The sequence below is a fragment of the Artemia sp. Qi Xiang Cuo genome, chromosome 6 (assembly GCF_049724085.1).
Source record: "Artemia sp. Qi Xiang Cuo chromosome 6, ASM4972408v1, whole genome shotgun sequence".
NCBI classification, from domain to species: Eukaryota; Metazoa; Arthropoda; class Branchiopoda; order Anostraca; family Artemiidae; genus Artemia; species Artemia sp. Qi Xiang Cuo.
The window spans coordinates 44,496,488-44,520,219 of record NC_142799.1 but is presented as its reverse complement, the minus strand read 5'-3'; the positions used below and the strand labels follow the sequence as shown (position 1 = coordinate 44,520,219).

Below are 23,732 nucleotides of genomic sequence, written 5' to 3'. Positions count from 1 at the left end.
GAAACTTTTGCCCTCTTGTTCATTTGGTTTAGGTTTACAATGACTTGACGGTAGTTCCTTTTATGCTTGTTTTTTTTATTACTTTCTGACTCTAATATGTTTCGAAATGGAAAGCTTGGTAAAGTTCACCTGTTGTGTGTGTATTTTTAATTTACATTTTACACCCTAGGCACTCGTTTTTAATATCCTAATGCTTTTTTGTGGTTATTTGTCAGGGGATAAGCCCCCCTGAAATTTTAATTTAATAGTAAAACGTTTTTTTTTATTTTTTTTTTGGGAAATAAAGAATGAAGGTGTACTCACATTAAAAATTGACGAATCTATTGTTTTAAAAGTTAATAATATGTATTGTACTATAAACAATGTGTAAAAATATAATTAAAATTGGAATTCAGTGTATGAACATTTTATAGGGTTTTTGCTTGAGTACATTATACCTTGCCGAGTTTTTTAAAAAACCAACTAATCAAGTTACCATATGGACTAACCGCTGCTCTCACCGATTGACCCCAAAGAATGAGTGTCACCTTAGAAAACCCGTCTGGTAAGGCATGTACCGTTCGTAGTAATAGGTGACTGACCCTTGGTAAGGCAATGTACCGGTTAAACTACACGCATATCCATGCCTCAGGCTTGTGTAAGTACATGTGTATTCAGTGGTACTAGATGCCTTATTACTATTAGGTGTAAGCAACGCAAGATATATGATAAAATAAACTAGTAAAACAGGCTCTTTCAACAGGGAATTGGATTGCAAACAGTGGCTTCTAACTTTGTTTACAATATTTAAACTTTAGTTTTTTGGGGTTTAGGGGGAGAAAAGGTACCTAGGTTAGGTTACGTGTTTAATATATACTATGTTTTACCCCCCCCCCCCTAATGTACAAATATATATCCAAATTTTGTTTCAAAACTATTATATTTTTATCCTATTTTGTTTTATTTATTTAGCATTAACCAAACTTCATTTCTTGCATGGTTTACAGCTAATAGAACAGTACCATTTAGTTTTACCGAACTTTTTTTTTATTTATAAAAATAAACCATCTTAAAAAATTTCGGAAACATATGACACAAGTTATCAATATAAATAAACTAAACTGAATACTTACCATCACAATCAGACTGTCTTCTCTCTCTGATATCTCTGTATCAGAATGTATTCTCTCTCTGAACGGAATGTCCTTTAAGCAAAATCGTCACTTCGTCGTTTAAAGGTCTTAACACTAAATCTACTTCTGTATTATACGTTTGTAGGTAGTTGAAGAAGATGATTTTTTTTTTGTCAAATTGATCTCAAATCATAACATTTGAAAACAAAATAAGAGACAAATTAGGTCTTGGGAGGAGATTTAGTTGCCCTCCAATCTTTACGGTCTCTTAAAAATGACACTAGAAAAAAAAAAAAAACAAAAAAAAACAACAAACAGAAACGCATCCATGATCAGTCTTCTGGCAAAAACATACAATTCCACATTTGTGCCGATAGGAGATCACAGCCCCCACGATAACATTTTTTGATACGCTGAATCTGAAGGTCTGATTTACATTAAGATTTATTGACTTTTGGGGGTGTTTCTCCCTTTTTTGAAAATCAGGCTTCCTGTTATCAAAATCTCTTAATCCATCAAAATCCCTTTTTCTCCTGAGGCTTTGAACCTTAGGTGAGTAGATATTAAACGCAATGAAATTTATATATTTGCAATCTGCGTAAAAAAAATTAATTCTTATCAATTATTATCAAAATTCCATTTTTGAGTTTCGGTTACAATTTAACTGAGTCGCTCCTTAATTACAGTTTAACACTATGAACTGTTTGTTAAAATTTATTGGGTTAACATCCTATTTTTTAAATAATCCTGTAGCAAACCGGAGTTTTTGAAGCACGATTCATGCTACTAAGTGTAGCATTTCTGAGTCCAGTTGAAATGTGCACATTTTAGAAAATTTTCTTTTTGGGGAACCTTTGGTTTCCTTTACGTGTACGTAAAGGACTGAAATACCCTTACAGGCGTTTTCTTTTGTTCGATATATTTGCTTACTTGGTTATTCAGCATAAGCAGCAAATTTATGGCAAATCCAGAGAAGAATTTTTTTGAAACGCATTTTGGGTGTTATTACAAAAATGATCGCAAAAAGATAAGTGTTCCCACAAAAGGATTTTCGTTATTAATTCGAAAAATTTGAATTCAGAAAGCAATATATTTTCATCGTTAGTACTGTTAAGATTACGGTAGTATCTTTAGAAATTTTCTACCTACAGAAACTCACAAAAAATGTATTTAAAAAAAGCGATTGTAAAAGCTAAAAAATAATTTTTGTTCATAAATTTCTGCGTGTTAATATTGCAGGAATGAAAGCTTGACATATTACATAATTAAAATATGTTCCTTTGTTTTTTTAATCATCTTTGACTGTTCAGAATTCAACTAGAATTTTCTTTCTTCTGATACAGTTTAAATATTGGAATAAAGTCTGTCCTGAACATTTTACTATCAATTCTTCTATAGTCAAATTTAAAATGATCTTCAAGAAACTTCAGACTGCTCTTGAAGTTCAAACCTTGTTGATTTATATAACCTATTTACGGTGAAACTCATTGAGAAATAGCGCAAAAAGTGCCACTTTAGTGCCATATGGCACTTGCAGACTGCAGAATTCATAAAAAGCATGTAGATATGAGAAATAGCTTTTGAATGAGCCAAGAATCACTATGATGTTGTGGTAGCCCGCTAGACCTGTTGAAAAAAACAAAAAAAAACGGGAGACAGATCAGTGCTACCGGGGATAAAATTAACTTGAAAAAAGGATATATAATAGCTTGGTGTTTTCCTTGTAGAGTCTAATACTAGACTTTAATCTATGTAGAGCCTAAAAATGAGAAATATACTGATGGATATAATCAGGTCTTACCTGTGAAGACTTTGGATAACTGCAACAGCAATTCCACACGACAGTTTATCACAGAAGCTCATACAACCATACACAAATGCTCCACTTTCCTAAAACAAGAGAACTTGCTTATAAAATGGACAAGAAGAGGTTTATATTACTCAAATATCTTTTTGTAAATAAAAGAAAAACAAAGTTTTGTTAAGTACGAATTTCTCTAAATATTTAGCGGCACATGCCCCCTCAGCACACCATTCTTCACGCTAATAATTGACCTGTGCCCAAGGGTACCGGCAGAAAATTTTCCAGGGGGGGGGGGGGGCAAACGCCAAAATATCAGTGGTGGTTGGGTGACAGGGAATATATTTCGGGATTTTTTTTTTCTTAGAAGTAAGTTTATTTTTAAATATTTTTATTAAAAAACTCTCAAATAAAAAGGGCAATTAAATTACATGCAAAGTGAAACAAAATATACCTCCCCCCCCCCCAAAAAAAAGGCAAGCGATCTTGTTGAAAATCTCTTTATTAGATACATCATATCAGAAAACCCTACCGTAGAGGTTTCAAGCTCCAATCATCCAATTTTGGAATTTCGCTTTTTTTAGAAGAAAAAAAAAACATGTCGATGCGTGTTTATTTGTTTCGTAGTTTCCCAAGGGTGATTATATCAAACTAAAGGGAGGGAGATAATTGGATAATTTGGAGGGAGCTCATTCAAACACAAATTTAAAGCTCTTTTTTAAGTGACCATACAGATTGGACCAGGGAAAAATCTTGTTTTCTTGCTATTTTAGGGCACAAAACTACGACTTTACCCCGAAGAGGATACAATTTGGAATAGATTTAAAATTCTGAAAAGCTAATTGATTTAAAAGTATGAATAGCTATATTTTAGGCTTTCCAGTTGTAAAAAAAGTAATACCACACCGTCGCAGCACTGGATTCAACCAAGTTGATTCGTTTTATTTGTAGTGAAATTAGGCTATGTTTGGCGATCTCGAGAAATCTGGGGAAGGTAAACAGGAAGGGTGTGTTAAAGCAAAGGATGGTTGGCCCCCAACTCCCCATTGCACTGAAGGGCCAAGAAACAGAGATCAGCACCGCCGGTAGGGAACATGAAGCCCAATACCGTATTATTTACCTTTTTTATCAAACAGTTCGTAGTAACGAACTGTAGTTAAGGAGCGACCCGGCAAAATGGTAACCAAAACTCTAAAAAATGGAATTTTGATATTAATAGATACATCATAAGAGTCAGCTTTAAGGGTTTACTTTTAGGATTAAGGGTTTACCCCCCCCCCCCCCCAAAAAAAAAATACTAGTAAAAAGTAGCAAGAGTGATTCTAGAATGATGCGTTTAAAAAAAATTCTAGCCCCCTCCCTAAGAAAAATTATCCCCGTCTCTCGGCCAAAAATTGGATATGCTCTTGTTCTTCGGTACCCGCATCGGACCGCTTTGGATCAAAAGTTGGGCCAGCAACTTGATAGTTTAGATATCCAAGAATTTAAAGTGTATCTAAAATCGGGGTTGTCAATTGATACTTTCGGTGCTCATAGTAGAATGGGGTAATTACATACTCTACGTACATAATTTATCCATGGTTTATTGATCCACTAAGGAGACAGATTCCTGAGAACTTGACTTACATAAACAAAGGGGAGGGGATTTCTGAGAAATTGATTACATAATAGACGGGGAATTATTGATGAACGAAGGGGAATTAAGAAACAATATGGCTTCTGTGATCTTTAGGTCTGAGAGATAAATTAATATTCTATTCTTAAATATTACTTCTCAGATCTTTAGGTCTGAGAGATAAATATTAATATTCTATCGAAGCCATAATAGTGTAACTAGGAACACCTTAGATATATTTTCAGATATGCACACGAGATCAAGACAGATTGAATATAATTTACGCGGGAAATCGTTTCCTGGGAATTTCAAATGTAACGGCGCAGGGATGTCGAAACAAAGGAACACGCAGAAATTACTTTTAGGGAATTATTTGGGCAAAACAATTTAAGACATTTTAGGAATTTTTTGGACGAAACAGTTTGAGACATTTTAGAAGATGATTTGGGGTGAAACTCTGTGGTCGTTATATAACACAAGTTCCATTTGAACAGTGTTGTAAGGTCCCAGAACACAACCTCAAAGGGCCCCCTACCCCCGGGCCCTAAAAGGGCCCCTCTCCCCGGGCCCCCAAAGGGCCCCCTCCCCAGGCCCCCTCCTCCAATCCCCCAAAGGGCCCCCAAAAGGGCCCCCCTGGCTCCCCAAAAGGCCCCCTTCCCCCGGGCCAACAAAGAGCCCCCTCCCTAGTTTAGAATTTTATTTAATATTAGCTTAGAGTTTTAGTTAGAGTTATAGTTTAGTTTAGTTGTAGTTCAGAGTCTAGAGTTTCAAATTAGACTCTCAGCACTTAGAGTTTTAGTTAGAGTTATAGTTTAGTTTAGTTGCAGTTGTGTTTTTGGACTTGTAGTTTAGTTTTAGCTAAACGTTTTAGTTAGAATTTTAGCCTAGTCTTAGCTTAAAGTTTTTCGTTGAACTTTTAGTTTAGTTTAGTTTTGGTTAAGAGTTTTACTTTAGAGTTCTAGTTTACTTATAGTTAATAATTTTAGTTTAGAGTTGCAGTTTATTTTTAGTTAAGAGTTTTAGTTTAGAGTTTAGACTTTTAGCTTAGAGTTATGGCTTAGAGTTTTAGGTATAGTTATGGTTTAGTTTAGTTGTAGTTAAGAGTTTTAATTTAGACTTTAGAATTTTAGTTTAGAATTTAGACTTTTAGTTAGAGTTATAGTTTAGTTTAATTTTTGTTAAGAGTTTTAGTTTAGAGTTTCATTTTGGTATTAGCTTACAGTTTTAGTTAGAGTTATAGTAGTCAAGTGTTTCAGTTTAGAGTTTAGAGTTTTAGTTTAGAATCTTAGCTTAGAATTTTAGTTAGAGTTATAGTTTAGTTTAGTTTTAGTTAAGAGTTTTTGTTTAGAGTTTATAGTCTTAGCTTAGAGTTTTAGTTAGAGTTTAGAGTTTTAGTTTAGAGTCTTAGCTTAGAGTTTTTTTTCTATTTATAGTTTAGTTTAGTTTTAGTTGAGAATTTGGAGTTTCAGTTTAGAGTCTTAGCTTAGAATTTTTGTTAGAGTTATAGTATAGTTTAGTTTTAGTTTAGATCTCTAGTTTAGGTTTACTTAAGAGTTTTAGTTTAGAGTTTATAGTATTAGTTTACAGTTTTACTTTAGAGTTTTAGTTAGAGTTATAGTTTTAGTTTAGTTTTAGTTAAGAGTTTTAGTTTAGATATTGAAGTTTTAGTTTTGATTCTTAGATTAGAGTTTTAGTTAGGGGTATAGTTTAGTTTAGTTTTAATTCAGAGTTTTAGTTTAGAGTCTTAGCTTTGAGTTTTAGTTAGAGTTATAGTTTAGTTTAGTTTTAGTTAAGAGTTTTAGTTTAGACTTTAGAGTTTTATTTTAGAGTTTTAGTTAGAGTTATAGTTTGGTTTAGTTTTTGTTAAGAGTTTTAGTTTAGAGTTGTAGTTTAGTTTTAGCTAAGTTTTAGTTTAGAGTTTTAGTTTAGAGTTATAGTTTAGTTTAGTTTTAGTTAAGAGTTTTAGTTTAGACTTATAGTTTAGTTTTAGTTAAGAGTTTTAGTTTAGAGTTGTAGTTTAGTTTTAGTAAAGAGTTTTAGTTTAGAGTTGTAAATTGGTTTTAGTCAAGAGTTTTAGTTTAGAGTTTAGAGTTTTAGCTTAGTGTCTTAGCTTAGAGTTTTAGTTAGAGTTATGGTTTAGTTTTATGGTTTTAGTTTGATATTAGCTTACAGTTTTAGTTAGAGTTATAGTTTAGTTTAGTTGTAGTTCAGAGTCTAGAGTTTCAAGTTAGACTCTCAGCACTTAGAGTTTTAGTTAGAGTTATATTTTGTTTTAGTTTTAGTTAAGTGTTTTTGGACTTGTAGTTTAGTTTTAGCTAAACCTTGTAGTTTATAGTTTTAGCATAGAGTCATAGCTTAGAGTTTTTCATTGCACTTTTAGTTTATTTTAGTTTTAGATAAGAGTTTTAGTTTAGAGCTTCAGTTTGGTATTAGCTTACAATTTTAGTTGCAGTTATAGTAGTTAAGAGTTTTAGTTTAGAGTTTAGAGTTTTAGTTAAGAGTTTTAGTTTAGAGTTTTAGTTAGTTAAAGTTTAGTTTAGTTTAGTTAAGAGTTTTTGTTTAGAGTTTAGAGTATTAGCTTAGAGTTTTACTTAGAGTTTAGAGTTTTAGTTTAGAGTCTTAGCTTAGAGTTTTGGTTCCTTTTATAGTTTAGTTTAGTTTTAGTTGAGAATTTAGAGTTTTAGTTTAGAGTCTTAGCATAGAGTTTTTGTTAGAATTATAGTTTAGTTTAGATATTGGATTTTTAGTTATGAGTCTTAGCTTATAGTTTTAGTTAGAGGTTTAGTTTAGTTTAGTTTTATTTCAGAGTTTTAGTTTAGAGTCTTAGCTTATAGTTTTAGTTTGAGTTATAGTTTAGTTTAGTTTTAGTTAAGAATTTTAGTTTAGAGGTGTTGTTTAGTTTTAGATATGTGTTTTAGACTTTAGAGCTTTAGTTTGAGTTATAGTTTAGTTTAGTTTTGGTTGAGAGTCTAGAATTTTAATTTAGATTGTTTGCTTAGAGTTTTGATTATAGCTATATTTTAATTTTTTTTTAGTTAAGATTTTTAGTTTAAACTTGTATTTTGTTTTTATTTAAGAGTTTTAGTTTAGAGTCGTAGTTTAGTTTTCGTAAAGAATTTTAGTTTAGAGCTGTAGTTTAGTTTTAGTTAAGAGTTTTAGTTTAGAGTTTAGAGTTTTAGCTTAGAGTCTTAGCTTAGAGTTTTAGTTATACTTAGAGTTTAGTTTAATTTTAGATAAGAGTTTTAGTTTAGACTTCAGAGTTTTAGTTTAGAGTTTAGAGTTTTAGTTAGAGTTATTGTTTAGTTTAGTTGTAATTCAGAGTCTAGCATTTCAAGTTAGACTCTCAGCTCTTAGAGTTTTAGTTAAAGTTATATTTTATTTTAGTTTTAGTTAAGTGTTTTTGGACTTGTAGTTTAGTTTTAGCTAAACGTTTTAGTTTAAAGTTTTAGCCTAGACTCATAGCTTAGATTTTTTCCTTGCACTTTTAGTTTAGTTTAGTTTTAGATAAGAGTTTTAGTTTAGAGCTTCATTTTGATATTAGCTTACAGTTTTAGCTAGAGTTATAGTAGTTAAGAGTTCTAGTTTAGAGTTTTAGTTTAGAGTCTTAGCTTAGAGTTTTAGTTAGAGTTATAGTTTAGTTTAGTTTTAGTTAAGAATTTTAGTTTAGAAGTGTTGTTTAGTTTTAGATAAGAGTTTTAGTTTAGAGTTTATAGTTTTAGTTAGAATTATAGTTTAGTTTTTGTTTAGAGTCTAGAGTTTTAATTTATAGTGTTAGCTTAGAGTTTTAGTTAGAGTTATAGTTTACTTTCGTTTTAGTTTAAAGTTATAGTTTAGTTTTTTTTTAGTTAGGAGTTTTAGTTTACATCTCTAGTTTAGTTTTACTTAGGACTTTTAGTTTAGAGTTTATAGTTTTAGTTTACAGTTTTACTTGAGAGTTTTAGTTAGAGTTATAGTTTTATTGAGAGTTTGAGTTTAGATATTGGAGTTTTAGTTTTGAGTCTTAGCTTAGAGTTTTAGTTAGAGCTATAGTTTAGTTTACTTTTAATTCAGGACCTTAGTTTAGAGTCTCAGCTTAGAGTTTTAGTTACAGTTATGGTTTAGTTTATTTTTAGTTAAGAATTTTAGTTTGGAGGTGTTGTTTAGTTTTAGATAAGGGTTTTAGTTTAGAGTTTAGAGTTTTAGTTAGAGTTATAGTTTATTTTAGTTTTAGATTCTATACTTTTAATTTAGAGTGTTAGCTTAAAGTTTTAGCTCGAGTTATAGTTTACTTTAATTTTATTTAAGAGTTTTAGTTTAGACTATAGTTTAATTTTTATTTAGAGTTTCAGTTTAGAGTTGTAGATTAGTTTTAGTAAATAGTTGTAGTTCAGAGTTGTATTTTAGTTTTATTTAAGAGTTTTAGTTTAAATTTTTGAGTTTTAGCTAAGTCTCTTTGCTTAGAATTTTAGTTAGAGTTATAGTTTAGTTTAATTTAGTTAAGAGTTTTAGTTTAGTCTTCAGAGTTTTAGTTTAGAGTTTAGAGTTTTAGTTAGCGTTATAGTTTAGTTTAATTTTTGTTAAAAGTTTTGGTTTAGAGTTATAGTTTAGTTTAGTTGTAGTTCAGAGTCTAGAGCTTCATGTTAGACTCTCAGCACTCAGAGTTTTAGTTAGAATTATAGTTATTTTAGTTTTAGTTAAGTGTTTTTGGACTTGTAGTTTAGTTTTAGTTTAGAGTTATAGCCTAGAGTCATAGCTTAGAGTTTTTCCTTGTACTTTTAGTTCAGTCCAATTTTAGATAAGAGTTTTAGTTTAGAGTTTCAGTTTGGCATTAGCTTACAGTTTTAGTTAGAGTTATAGTAGTCAAGTGTTTTAGTTTAGAGTTTAGAGTTTTAGTTTAGAGTCTTAGCTTAGAGTTTTAGTTAGAGTTAAAGTTTACTTTAGTTTTAGTCAAGATTTTTTGTTTAGAGTTTAGAGTCTTAGCTTAGAGTTTTAGTTAGAGTTTAGAGTTTTTGTTTAGAGTCTTCGCTTAGAGTTTTAGTTAGAGTTAAAGTTTAGTTTAGTTTTAGTTAAGATTTTTTGTTTAGAGTTTAGTGTCTTAGCTTAGAGTTTTAGTTACAGTTTAGAGTTTTTGTTTAGAGTCTTAGCTTAGAGTTTCAGTTCTATTTATAGTTTAGTTTAGTTTTAGTTGACAATTTAGAGTTTTAGTTTAGAGTCTTAGCATAGAGTTTTTGTTAGAGTTATAGTTTAGTTTAGTTTTAGTTTAGAACTCTAGTTTAGTTTTACTTAAGAGTTTTAGTTTAGAGTTTATAGTTCTAGTTTACAGTTTTACTTTAGAGTTTTAGTTAGAGTTATAGTTTTACTTTAGTTTTTGTTAAAAGTTTTAGTTTAGATGTTGGAGTTTTAGTTTAGAGTCTTAGCTTAGAGTTTTAGTTAGAGTTATAGTTTAGTTTAATTTTAGTTAAGAATTTTAGTTTAGAGGTGTTGTTTAGTTTTCGATATGAGTTTTAGTTTAAAGTTTTGAGTTTTAGTTAGAGTAATGGTTTAGTTTAGTTTTAGTTTGGAGTCTAGAGTTTTAATTTAGAGTGTTAGCTTAGAGTTTTAGTTTAGACTTATAGTTTAGTTTTAGTTAAGAGTTTTAATTTAGAGTTGTAGTTTAGTTTTAGTTTAGAGTTATAGTTTAGAGTTGTTGTTTAGTTTTAGTTAAGAGTTTTAGTTTAGAGTTGTTGTTTAGTTTTAGATATGAGTTTTAGTTTAGAGTTTTAGTTTGATATTAGCTTACAGTTTTAGTTTAGTTTAGTTGTAGTTCAAAGTCTAGAGTTTGAAGTTAGACTCTCAGCACTTAGAATATTAGTTAGAGTTATATTTTGTTTTAGTTTTAGTTAAGTGTTTTTGGACTTGTAATTTTTTTTTTTAGCTAAACGTTGTAGTTAGAGTTTTAGCATAGAGTCATAGCTTAGAGTTTTTCATTGCACTTTTAGTTTAGTTTATTTTTAGATAAGAGTTTTAGTTTAGAGTTTCAGTTTGGTATTAGCTTACAGTTTTAGTTAGAGTTATAGTAGTTAAGAGTTTTAGTTTAGAGTTTAGAGTTTTAGTTTAGAGTCTTAGCTTAGAGTTTTAGTTATAGTTATAGTTTAGTTTAGTTTTAGTTAAGAGTTTTTGTTTATAGTTTAGAGTGTTAGCTTAGAGTTTTACTTAGAGTTTAGAGTTTTAGTTTAGAGTCTTAGCTTAGAGTTTTAGTTCTTTTTATAGTTTAGTTTAGTTTTAGTTGAGAATTTAGAGTTTTAGTTTAGAGTCTTATCTAAGAGTTTTTGTTAGAGTTATAGTTTAGTTTAGATATTGGAGTTTTAGTTTTTAGTCTTGGCTTAGAGTTTTAGTTAGATGTATAGTTTAGTCTATTTTTAATTCAGAGTTTTAGTTTAGAGTGTTAGCTTAGGGTTTTAGTTAGTGTTATAGTTTAGTTTTATTTAAGAATTTTAGTTTAGAGATGTTGTTTAGTTTTAGATATGAGTTTTAGTTAGAGTTATAGTTTAGTTTAGTTTTAGTTAAGAGTTTTAGTTTAGAATTATAGTTTAGTTTTAGTTAAGAGTTTTAGATATAGAGTCGTAGTTTAGTTTTCGTAAAGAATTTTAGTTTAGAGCTATAGTTTAGTTTTAGTTAGGAGTTTTAGTTTAGAGTTTAGAGTTTTAGCTTAGAGTCTTAGCTTAGAGTTTTAGTTATAGTTAGAGTTTAGTTTAATTTTAGATAAGAGTTTTAGTTTAGACTTCAGAGTTTTAGTTTAGAGTTTAGAGTTTTAGTTAGACTTATATTTTATTTTAGTTTTAGTTAAGTGTTTTTGGACTTGCAGTTTAGTTTTAGCTAAACGTTTTAGTTTATAGTTTTAGCCTAGAGTCATAGCATAGAGTTTTTCCTTGCACTTTTAGTTTAGTTTAGTTTTAGATAAGAGTTTTAGTTAAGAGCTTCAGTTTGATATTAGCTTACAGTTTTAGCTAGAGATATAGTAGTTAAGAGTTCTAGTTTAGAGTTTTAGTTTAGAGTCTTAGCTTAGAGTTTTAGTTAGATTTGTGGTTTAGTTTAGTTTTAGTTAAGAATTTTAGTTTAGAAGTGTTGTTTAGTTTTAGATAAGAGTTTTAGTTTAGAGTTTGACATTAGCTTGCAGTTTTAGCTAGAATTATAGTTTAGTTTTAGTTTAGAGTCTAGAGTTTTAATTTAGAGTGTTAGCTTAGAGTTTTAGTTAGAGTAATAGTTTAATTTAGTTTTAGTTTAAAGTTATTGTTTAGTTTAGTTTTAGTTAGGAGCTTTAGTTTAGATCTCTAGTTTTGTTTTACTTAGAACTTTTAGTTTAGAGTTTATAGTTTTAGTTTACAGTTTTACTTGAGAGTTTTAGTTAGAGTTATAGTTTTAGTTTAGTTTTAGTTGAGAGTTTTAGTTCAGATATTGGAGTTTTAGTTTTGAGTCTTAGCTTAGAGTTTTAGTTAGAGCTATAGTTTAGTTTACTTTTAATTCAGAGCCTTAGTTTAGAGTCTTAGCTTAGAGTTTTAGTTAGAGTTATAGTTTAGTTTAGTTTTAGTTAAGAATTTTAGTTTAGAGGTGTTGTTTAGTTTTAGATAAGAGTTTTAGTTTAGATTTTTAGTTAGAGTTATAGTTTACTTTATTTTTAGTTAATAGTTTAGTGTTTTAGTTCAGAGTCTTATATTAGAGTTTTATTTATAGTTGTAGTTTACTTTAGTTTTAATTACGAGTTTTTTTTTAGACTTATAGTTTAGTTTTAGTTAAGAGTTTTAGTTTAGAGTTTTAGTTTAGTTTTAGTTAAGAGTTTTTGTTTAAAGTTTTAGTTTAGTTTTAGTTAAGAGTTTTAGTTTAGAGTTTAGAGTTTTAGCTTAGAGTCTTTGCTTAGAGTTTTAGTTAGAGTTATAGTTTAGTTTAATTTAGTTAAGAGTTTTAGTTTAGTCTTCAGAGTTTTAGTTTAGAGTTTAGAGTCTTAGTTAGAGTTATAGTTTAGTTTAATTTTTGGTAAGAGTTTTAGTTTAGAGTTATAGTTTAGTTTAGTTCTAGTTCAGAGTCTAGAGTTTCATGTTAGACTCTCAGCACTTAGAGTTTTAGTTAGAGTTATAGTTATTTTAGTTTCAGTAAAGTGTTTTTGGTCTTATAGTTTAGTTTTAGCTAAACGTTTTAGTTTAGAGTTATAGCCTTGAGTCATAGCTTAGAGTTTTTCCTTGTACTTATAGTTCAGTCCAGTTTTAGATAAGAGTTTTAGTTTAGAGTTTCAGTTTGGTATTACCTTACAGTTTTAGCTAGAGTTATAGTAGTTAAGAGTTTTAGTTTAGAGTTTTGGTTTAGAGTATTAGCTTAGAGTTTTAGTTAGAGGTATAGTTTAGTATAGTTCTAGTTAAGAGTTTTAGTTTAGGGTTTTTGCTTACAGTTTAGTGTTTTAGTTTAGAGTCTTGGTTTATAGTTTTAGTTAGAGTTATAGTTTTAGTTTAGTTTTAGTTAAGAGTTTTAGTTTAGATTTATAGTTCAGTTAAGTGTTTTTGTTTAGAGTTTTATTTTAGCGTCTTAACTTAGAGTTTTAGTTAGAAATATAGTTCAGTTAAATTTTAGTTAAGAGTTTTAGTTTACTGACTTAGCCTACAGTTTTAGTTAGAGTTATGGTTTTAGTTTAGTTTTGGTTAAGAGTTTTAGTTTAAAGATTGGAGTTTTGGTTTCGAGTCCTAACTTAGAGTTTTTGTTAGAGTTATAGTTTAGTTTAGTTTTCGTTAAAAGTTTTAATTTAGACTTGTAGTTAGAGTTTTAATTTAGTTTTAGTTAAGATTTTTAGTTTAGAGTTTTAGCTTAGAGTTTTAGTTAGAGTTATAGTTTTAGTTTAGTTTTAGTTAGGAGTTTTAGTTTAGAGTTATAGTTTAGTTAAGAATTTTAGTTTAGCCTAAAGAGCTTACATACAAAAAAGTCTTACAAAAAGAGTTTTAGTTTAAAGTTAGGTTTACATACAAAAAAGCTAGGTTTCTCCACGTTTAAGTTAGGTTAGGTTAGAAAATCATGAGCGCTCATGATAACCGAAGGAAAAAACTCTAAAACTCTAAGACTCTAGGAAAAATTCAAGGAAAAACTCAAAAACTCTAAATTAAAACTCTTAACTAAAACTAAACTACAACTCTAAACTAAAATTCTTTACTAAAACTAGACTACAACTCTAAACAAAAACTCTTAACTAAAACTAAACTATAAGTCTAAACTAAAACTCTTAACTAAAACTAAAGTAAACTATAACTCTAAGCTAACCCTCTAAATTAAAAATTTAGACCCTAAACTAGGATTAAACCAAACTATAACTCTAGCTAAAACTCTAAACTAAAACTCTTATCTAAAACTAAACAACACTTCTAAACTAAAATTCTTAATTAAAACTAAACTAAACTATAACTCTAACTAAAACTCTAAGCTAAAACCCTAAACTAAAACTCTTAACTAGAACTATACTAAAGTATACCTCTAACTAAAACTCTAAGCTGAGACTCTAAACTAAAACTCTAAACTCTAAACTAAAACTCTTCAATACTGTAACCCTAACTAAAACTGTAAGCTAATACCAAACTGAAACTCTAAACTAAAACTCTTATCTAAAACTAAACTGAACTAAAAGTGAAAGGAAAAACTCTAAGCTATGACTCTAGGCTAACACTCTAAACCAAAACGTTTAGTTAAAACTAAACTACAAGTCCAAAAACACTTAACTAAAACAAAAATAAATATAATTCTAACTAAAACTCTAAGTGCTGAGGGTCTAACTTGAAACTCTAGACTCTGAACTACAACTAACCTAAACTATAACTCTAAACTAGAACTCCTAACAAAAATTAAACTAAACTATAACTTTAACTAAACTATAAGTCTAAACTAAAACTCTTAACTAAAACTAAAGTAAACTTTAACTCTAACTGAAACTTTAAGCTAACACTCTCAATTTAAGCTAACAAACTTTAAGCTAAGACTCTAAAATAAAACTTAACTGAACTATAACTCTAACTAAAACTCTAAACTCTAAACTAAAACTCTTATCTAAAACTAAAATACACCTCTAAACTAAAATTCTTAGCTAAAAATAAACTAAACTATAAGTCTAACTAAAACTCTAATCTAAGACTCTAAAATAAAACTCTGAATTAAAAGTAATTTAAACTATAACTCTAACTAAAATTTTAAGGCAAAACTCTAAACTAAAACTCTAATATCTAAACTATAACTCTTTACTAAAACTAAACTAAAACTATAACTCTAACTAAAACTCTAAAGTAAAACTTTAAACTAAAACTATAAACTCTAAACTAAAACTCTAAACTAGAGATCTAAACTAAAGCTCCTAACTAAAACTAAATTAAACTATAACTTTAAACTAAAACTAAAGTAAACTATAACTCTAACTAAAACTAAAAGCTAACACTCTAAATTATAACTCTAGACCCTAAACTAAAACCAAACTAAACAACACCTCCAAACTAAAATTCTTAACTAAAACTAAACTAAACTATAAATCTAGCTAAAACTTTAAGCTAAGACTGTGAACTAAAACTCTGTATTAAAACTAAACTAAACTAAAACTCTAACTAAGACTCTAAGGTAAGACTCTAAACTAAAAATCTAAACTCTAAACTAAAACTCTTAGCTACTATAACTCTAACTAAAACTGTAAGCTAATACCAAACTGAAACTCTAAACTAAAACTCTTATCTAAAACTAAACTAAACTAAAAGTGCAATGAAAGGAATCTTAAATAAAACTAAACTTCAACTCTAAACTAAAACTCTTTTCTTAAACTAAACTACAAATCTAAAATGAAACTCTTAACTCAAACTAATAAATAAGTAGAAACATAAACTCTTAACCTAAACTGAAATAAGCTATACATATAATTAAAACTCTTAAACTAACAGTCTAAGTTAAAACTCTAGACCCTAAACTAAAACTAAACTAAACCTTAACTCTAGCTAAAACTCTAACTCTAAACTAAAACTCTTATCTAAAACTAAACAACACTTCTAAACTAAAATTCTTAACTAAAACTAAACTAAACTATAACTAAAACTCTAAGCTAAGACTCAAAACAAAAACTCCAATATCTAAACTAAAGTATAACTCTAACAAAAACTATAGGCTAAGACTCTAAACTAAAACTCTAAATTCTCAACTAAAACTAAACTAAACTAAAAATAGAACTAAAACTCTAAGCTAAGACTCTAAACAAAACTCTAAACTCTAACTAAAACTCTAAGCTAAACAAAAACTCTTAGATAAAACTAAACTAAACTATAACACTAACTAAACTCTAAGCTAAGACTCTAAACTAAAACTCTAAACTCTAAACTAAAACTCTTAACTACTATAACTCTAACTAAAACTGTAAGATAATACCATACTGAAACTCTAAACTAAAATTCTTATCTAAAACTAAACTAAACTAAAAGTGCAAGGAAAAACTCTAAGCTATGACTTTAGGCTAAAACTCTAAACTCTAACTAAAACGTTTAGCTAAAACTAAACTATAAGTCCAAAAACACTTAACTAAAACTAAAATAAAATATAACTCTAACTAAAACTCTAAGTGCTGAGAGTCTAACTTGAAACTCTAGACTCTTAACTACAACTAAACTAAACTATAACTCTAACTAAAACTGTAAGCTAATATCAAACTAAAACTCTAAACTAAAACTCATATCTAAAACTAAACAAACACTCTAAACTAAAACTCTTAACTAAAACTAAACTAAACTATAACTCTTAACTAAAACTCTTAATTAAAACTAAACAACAACTCTAAACTAAAACTCTTAACTAAAACTAAAACTAAACTGTAATTCTAAACTAAAACTCTTAACTAAAACCAAACTATAAGTCTAAACTAAAACTCTTAACTAAAACTAAAGTAAACTATAACTCTGACTAAAAATCTAAGCTAACAATCTATATTAAAACTCTAGACTCTAAACTAAAATTAAACTAAACTATAACTCTAACTAAAACTCTAAACTCTAAACTAAAACTCTTATCTAAAACTAAACAACACCTCTACACTAAAATTCTTAACTAAAACTAAACTGAACTATGACTCTAAATAAAACTCTAAGCCAAGGCTCTAAACTAAAACTTTTAACTAAAACTAAACTAAACTATACCTCTAACTAAAATTTTAAGCTAAGACTCTAAACTAAAACTCTCAATTAAAACTAAACTGAACTATAACTCTAACTAAAACTCTAAGGTAAGACTCAAAACTAAAACTCCAAAATCTAAACTAAAACTCTTAACTAAAACTAAATTAAAACTATAACTCTAACTAAAACTCTAAAGTTAAACTGTAAGGTAAAACTATAAACTCTAAACTAAAACTCTTAAGTAAAACTAATTTGGAGATCTAAACTAAAACTAAACTAAACTATAACTCTAACACAAACTCTAAGCTAAGACTCTAAACTAAAACTCTAAATTCTCAACTAAAACTAAACTAAACTATAAATAGAACTAAAACTCTAAGCTAAGATTCTAAACTAAAACTCTAAACTCTAACTAAAACTTTAAGCTAAGACTCTAACCCCTAAACAAAAACTCTTAACTAAAACAAAAGTAAACTATAACTCTAACTAAAACTCTTATAAAAAACTGTAGGCTATAGCTCGATACCCTAAACTAAATCCAGTAAATGCTATAACTCTTAATACACCTCTAACCTAATACCGAACTAGCACTCTAAGCTAGGGCTCTTAAATAAGGATATACTTTAACTCTAAACTAAAAGTCTTAAAAAAAATATAACTAAACTATAACTCTAACTAAAAGTCCAAACTCTAAAATAAAACTCTAAAGTCTAAACTAAAACTCTTAACTAAAATTAAACTAAAATATAACTCTAACTAAAACTCTAAGCTAAGACTCTAAACTAAAACTCTTTACTAAAACTAAACTACAATTCTAAACTAAAATTCTTAACTAATACTAAACTAAACTGAAAGTGCAAAAAAACTCTAAGCTAAGACTCTAGGCTAAAATTCTAAACTAAAACGTTTAGCTAAAACTAAAGTACAAGTCCAAAAACACAACTACAACTAAACTAAACTAAAACTCTAACTAAAACTGTAAGCTAATATCAAACTAAAACTCTAAACTAGGGAAGGGACTCTTTGGGGGCCCAAGGGATGGAGGAGGGGGTCATTTGGGGGGCCCGGAGGAGAGGGGGCTCTTTGGAGGCCCTTTGGGGGCCCGGGGTAGGGGGTCTCTTTGGGACTCGGAGGGGAGGGGGCTCTTTTGGAGCCTGGGGGGAGGGAGCCCTTCGGGAGCCCTTTTGGGGCCCAGGGTTAGGGGGCCCTTTTGGGGCCCAGGGTTAGGGGGCCCTTTGGGTTTGGGGTAGGTGACCTTACGACACTGTTCAAATGGAACTTGTGTATTACGACGACCACAGAGTTTCACCCCAAATCATCTTCTAAAATGTCTCGAACTGTTTCGCTCAAAAAATCCCTAAAATGTCTCAAACTGTTTCGCCAAAATAATCCCCTAAAAGTAATTTCTTCGTGTTCCTTTGTTTCGGCATCCCTGCGCTATTACATTTGAAAATCTCAGGAAACCAATTCCCTCGCAAAATATATTTAATCTGTCTTGATCTCGCGTGCATTTCTGAAAATATATCTAAGGTGTTCCTATTTACACTATTATGTCCTCGATAGAATATTAATATTTATGTCTCAGACCTAAAGACCTGAGAAGCCATATTTAAAAAATTGAATATTAATTTATCTCTCAGACCTAAAGATCAGAAAAGCCATATTGTTTCTTAATTCCCCTTCGTTGATCAATGATTCCCCGTCGATTATGTAATCAATTTCTCAGAAATCCACTCCCCTTCGTTTATGCAAATCAAGTTCTCAGAAATCTGTCTCCTTAGTGGATCAATAAACCATGGATAAATTATGTACATAGAGTATGTAATTACCCCTTTCTACTGCTCACAAAAATCCATTCAATTCAAGCTAATGTAAATGAAATAATAGTGCCTCCATGCTACCATAATAGTGTCTCCATTGATGCCATTGGTTTAACTACTTGCAATTCTATTACACTAGACACATAAGTAAATAGTATACTCAGAAACAAATAGGGGACAAAACTGCGTTGATCCTTCACTTCCTCCTCCACCCTTCTCGAAGGAACCAAACAAAATTAGATAAAAAAGTAAACATCTATTTTCATCATAAACTATCGATTGCTCTTTTACCATAAATACATGGAGATACCATCACATGCTCTATTTATTCGCCCTTTTCTTTAAATTTTAAAACTCGTTTTTAAGTAATCTCTGTTTATTACATCGTATTTAATTTAATTAAAATAAAAGTGGTATGGTGCTTCCATTTCCTCCCCCCATTCTAATACCAAATTAAAATTTGTGTATAGCACTGCTTTGGAAGTAAGGGTTAATATGGTGTATTTGTTTTTCATTATAAAACATAAGTTTTAAAATAGGACGGCAAAAGTTTCTTTGCACTTCATTTCAGCTTTTTTCCAAATACTTCGGTATGCAGAACAAATCGTTTTCCACTGAAAAGCTGCTTTCGTAATGAAAGAGAAGTTGTCGTTGTGTTCAATAACCAGTTTGCATGCTTAGCCTCAATGTTCTTCCAAAGGCAGAGAGGTCATGCAGGCATGGAAAAGGTCGATTTTTCTTTGGAAGGGGGGGGGGGGGTAAAAAAAAACCTTAGCCTTTAGTTGGTCTTTAGGATTGGTAGACTCAATATGTTTTATGGTATTTTCTGTTCGTTTTAAATTTGGCTTGTTTGTTCACTTTAACTGTGTTGCAGGAGCAAAACTTGGTCTGTCCATTTTCGTTTTGCTTTCTTCTTCTTATGCTGCAAGTTCCAATTTAAAGCCAGAAACTGCTAAGGACCTATGCTCTGTCTCTTTTACGGAAGGTGTGGAATTACAGTTAGATTGATGAATAAAATATCGCATTTCGGAAAGCTTCACCTAATTCTAGCCTAGGGCCAAAAGTGATGGTTTTCACTTTTGCTTGAAACAGAGCCAACAGGGTGAGATTGGAAGTAGGATTTTATACTGCAGCAGGCAGCAGGCAGTTTCAAATTAAGGTTAGATTAAAATCTTAAAGGGTCTAAAATATATGATGATTCTGTTGGCCCCCTAGCCAAATTATTGTCCAAAAATAGTAAATAAAAACCTTAGAGATCCAAAAATGGAATGTTTTTTCAATAGGGCCAAAAGTGCAACCTTCCAACTTTACCAGCCAATTTCTATTTGCTACTCTGCTAAGAAAAAATTTAGCAAAAACAACTTCTTTGTTGTGAGGACGTGATTCGTTGCAAAAACAAGTTGGAGGAAAAAAATAGGTCCTTGAATTCTCCGTTACCCATACCCCATCCCTATCATCCCAGCTTTGGGCAAAAAGGTTACAAACTACAGCTTTTTAAACAAGAATTATGTAAGGATTTTATTTGTATGATTGGAAAGTCAAACTACACTATCGACACCTTCCTATCCTCCCCACCCCCTACGCGAAACCTATCACTATATTTGTAGCAAAAAGAGTAGTGGGGTCAATCTATTCTAGCACATGCCCTCCCCGGTTTTAAGCTTATGCCTTCCCTTTTCCCATAGAATTCAAGCGCATGCCCTCGGACGTCACTGCATCCCTGTTTCTAGCGGATAGCTGGCAAGATTCCAAGCGAATTCCCTGTTTCTAGGGGACATTCCCGCCCTTGGCAAGTTTTCAAAGTTTAGGTGACACACCCCATTTGTTTTTCTACAACATATTTATCCCTTTTTCCATAGGATTTCTAGGACATGCCCTCTGACCTCACGCGACGCACCTGTACAATACGTTCACCTGTTTCTAGGCGAAATTCCCGCCCATTGCAAGGTCAGCTGGCACACCCCTTTGTTTTTCTATGACGGTTCTGGCAAGATTCCAAGCGCATATCCTATTTCTAGGTGAAATTCCCAGGTGTTTCATTTATTCGGAATTTGATCCGTATAATAGAAAAGTAGCAATAATAGGGAAATTATGACGTCACGGTGCCCACCCTCATTTCAAGCGCATGTTACAACAAGCGCCACACCCTCACCTTTAAAGGATCAGATAATTGGAGCTACCAACCCATCGCACCTGCAAAGTGCAGTCACATGTTCTATTAAAGGGAGAACACTTGGCAAGACTCTATGACACACCCATCTGAACTACAATGACGTCATACGACTTACCCAGTTTCAAACAGACAGGTCTAATATGCTTGAAGCAATTTTCTTAACCATACCACAGAAACCCATGGGGGAATCCCCGTTTTTAACTCACACCTTACGTAATTATTGTGCAACAGTGTCACTTAATGCTTTTTTTCATTAGCTTAATGGCGGTACACACTTTACGTAATGATAGTGATCCATCACTGCCAGATAATACCATTTTGACATTTTTCGCCGAAAACCCTTAAGAAATTTTCTTTTTCAGCGTTTCTTTTTTTTCGCCCAAAGCCCCCAAAGCTATTGTCATTAACTTAATGAGGATACACACTTTACGTAATGATTGCGCCTCCATCACTGTCAAGTAATACCATTTTGACATTTTTCACCAAAAAGCCTTTCTTTCTCGGCGTTTTATTTTCGCTCAAAACACCATTAATTATTTTTCTAGAGTTCTTGACCCTGCCAGGACTCAAAAGGTCGTTCCATTCCAGTGGTACAGCGCTCCAAGCAAGTCGTCCATGAAACCCTTATCAATATTTTGTATCTTGAACCATGTTCTAAAAATAAACTATTGCATGACACCTGAGATTCCCCATTTGTTGGCAGTCATTAAAACCCCGTGTTTACATCGAAATTTAGCACGTACTTGGAAAAACATCTATTCCCAGGGGACATTTCCTTTCAAGATATTAATAAAGGTGAAATGTGTGTCTTACTCGTTCTAGAGACTACATCTTAAAAACACAGATACTTTAAATGAAAACAAATTGATAAGCAATAAAACATAAAAAAGACAGCTAAAAACACGAAAAAATATAAGATAAAAATGTCATATTATCATATACGCAAAAGAACCATCTATTATAGAAAACTGGGGGCTTCTATTCTGCAAACCCGCAGGGTAGGGGAGGGGGGAGTGATATTAGATGCAATTTAAACCATATTAAGAACTGCTACCTGTTAGATTTTCATCTCTTTCTTGGGAAAAATTCTTTAATGTCCACACCTTAACTTTTAAGCAGTAGTTCAAGCCACAATGAGATTACATGACCCCCCCTCCCAACCCAAACATAACTTTCTTCAGGCATTTCCTAACAAAAATTGTGGTTTTAAATCGCGTGATTCAACCCAAGCCAATCCTTATACCCCTCAAATCACATGACACTGCCATGGCATTTCACCCATGTGACATCGCCCCCGTCTCTTTATCCCGTGCTTGACCTAATATTAATGAGATTCCCCATTTTTTGACAGTCGTTAAAACGGCATGTTTACTACCAAATTTGATAAACTCCGGGGGATATTTACTTTCAAGATATTAATAAAGGGAAAATCCGTGTCGTACTCGTCCCAGACAATAAATCTTAAAAGCACAGAAAATGAAAACAAATTGACAAGCAAAAAAACATATAAAAAAAAACACGACAAAAAATAAAAGCTGAAAAAGCCGTATCGTTAATACACATAAAAAAGAACCATCTATTGAAGAAAACCGGGGCTTCTATCCTGCAACCCTGGGGGGGGGGGTAGGGGAGGGGGAGTGATATTGGATACAATTTAAGCCATATCATGAGCTTTTAAGGAAATACCCCTTTTTTATTAAGATAAATTCATGGTTATTTCATAATATACCATCAATAGGTTCAACCCTGCTAGTAGCATTTATTTTCAGAGGGCACCTGGATAATAGATGTAGTTTTTAGTTGTTATTTTACCTTTAAAAAGATAAAGAATAACATGCCTAATTTAAGGAAAGACGAAGGGAGAGGACATGCACACACACACACACACACACACACACACACACACACACACACACACACACACACACACACACACACACACACACACACACACACACACACACACACACACACACACACACACACACACACACACACACACACACACACACACACACACACACACACACACACACACACACACACACACACACACACACACACACACACACACACACACACACACACACACACACACACACACACACACACACACAAACACATAATCACTTACACAAATACAAACATAAACAGACAAATACACACACACAAAAACACGCAATAGCACAAAAGCGCACAAACAAACACACAAAAACAAAAAAAAACACAAAACACACACACACACACACACACAAAAAAAAAAACAAACACCCACAAAAAAAAACACACACACACACACAAACACACACACACACACACACACACACACACACACAAAAACAATCACACACACACATACACACCCACACACACACACACACCCACATATATCCACACACACACACACCCACGCACCCTCTCACACACACACACACACACACACACACACACACACACACACACACACACACAGACACAAAGTGAACCCCACACCCACACCCAAACACCCACACACACGCACACAGACACACTCTCGTTGAAATGAGAGACTTGGAATATATTCAGAGTGTTATGTTATGATTCACCTTGTCACCACTACACTCTGTTGACGAAGAAATGTTCACTTTGGAATTTTTTCATTGAAATTTGTAAGACTTAGAAATATTCTTGTAGTAGTTTACCATATCACTGCTACACTCTGTTGATGTTTCAAAGTTCATTTTTGATTTTTTTTTATTGAAATGTAAGATTTGGAATATTTTTGTAGTGTTATGTTGTGATTTACATTCTCACTGTTACACTCTGTTGATGCTTCGAAGTTTATTTTGGATTTCTTTCTTTGAAATGAGAGACTTGGAGTATTTTCATAGTGTTAAGTTATGATTTACATTGTCACTACTATACTCGATTGATATTTTAATGCTCACTTTGGATTTTTTCTTCATTGAAGGGTAAGACTTGGATAATTTTTCTAGCAGCTCAACTTATCACTGCTACACCCTGTTGATGTTTCGAAGTTCATTTTGGAATTTTTTCCTTGAAATGTGAGACATGGAATATTTTCATAGTGTTATGTTATGATTTACCTT

At 31.1% G+C, this 23,732-nt stretch overlaps 1 protein-coding gene across 1 annotated transcript in view; it reads right to left on the bottom strand.

Annotated features, from left to right (window-relative positions):
• LOC148951263 (major facilitator superfamily domain-containing protein 12-like) overlaps nucleotides 1–23,732 on the bottom strand; it is a 237,112-nt gene that overhangs the window by 57,449 nt on the left and 155,931 nt on the right. Inside the window, exon 7 of the mRNA XM_089091046.1 lies at nucleotides 2,914–3,002. Coding sequence (XP_088947172.1) covers nucleotides 2,914–3,002 — 89 coding nt within the window. The remainder of the gene's footprint in view (nucleotides 1–2,913; nucleotides 3,003–23,732) is intronic.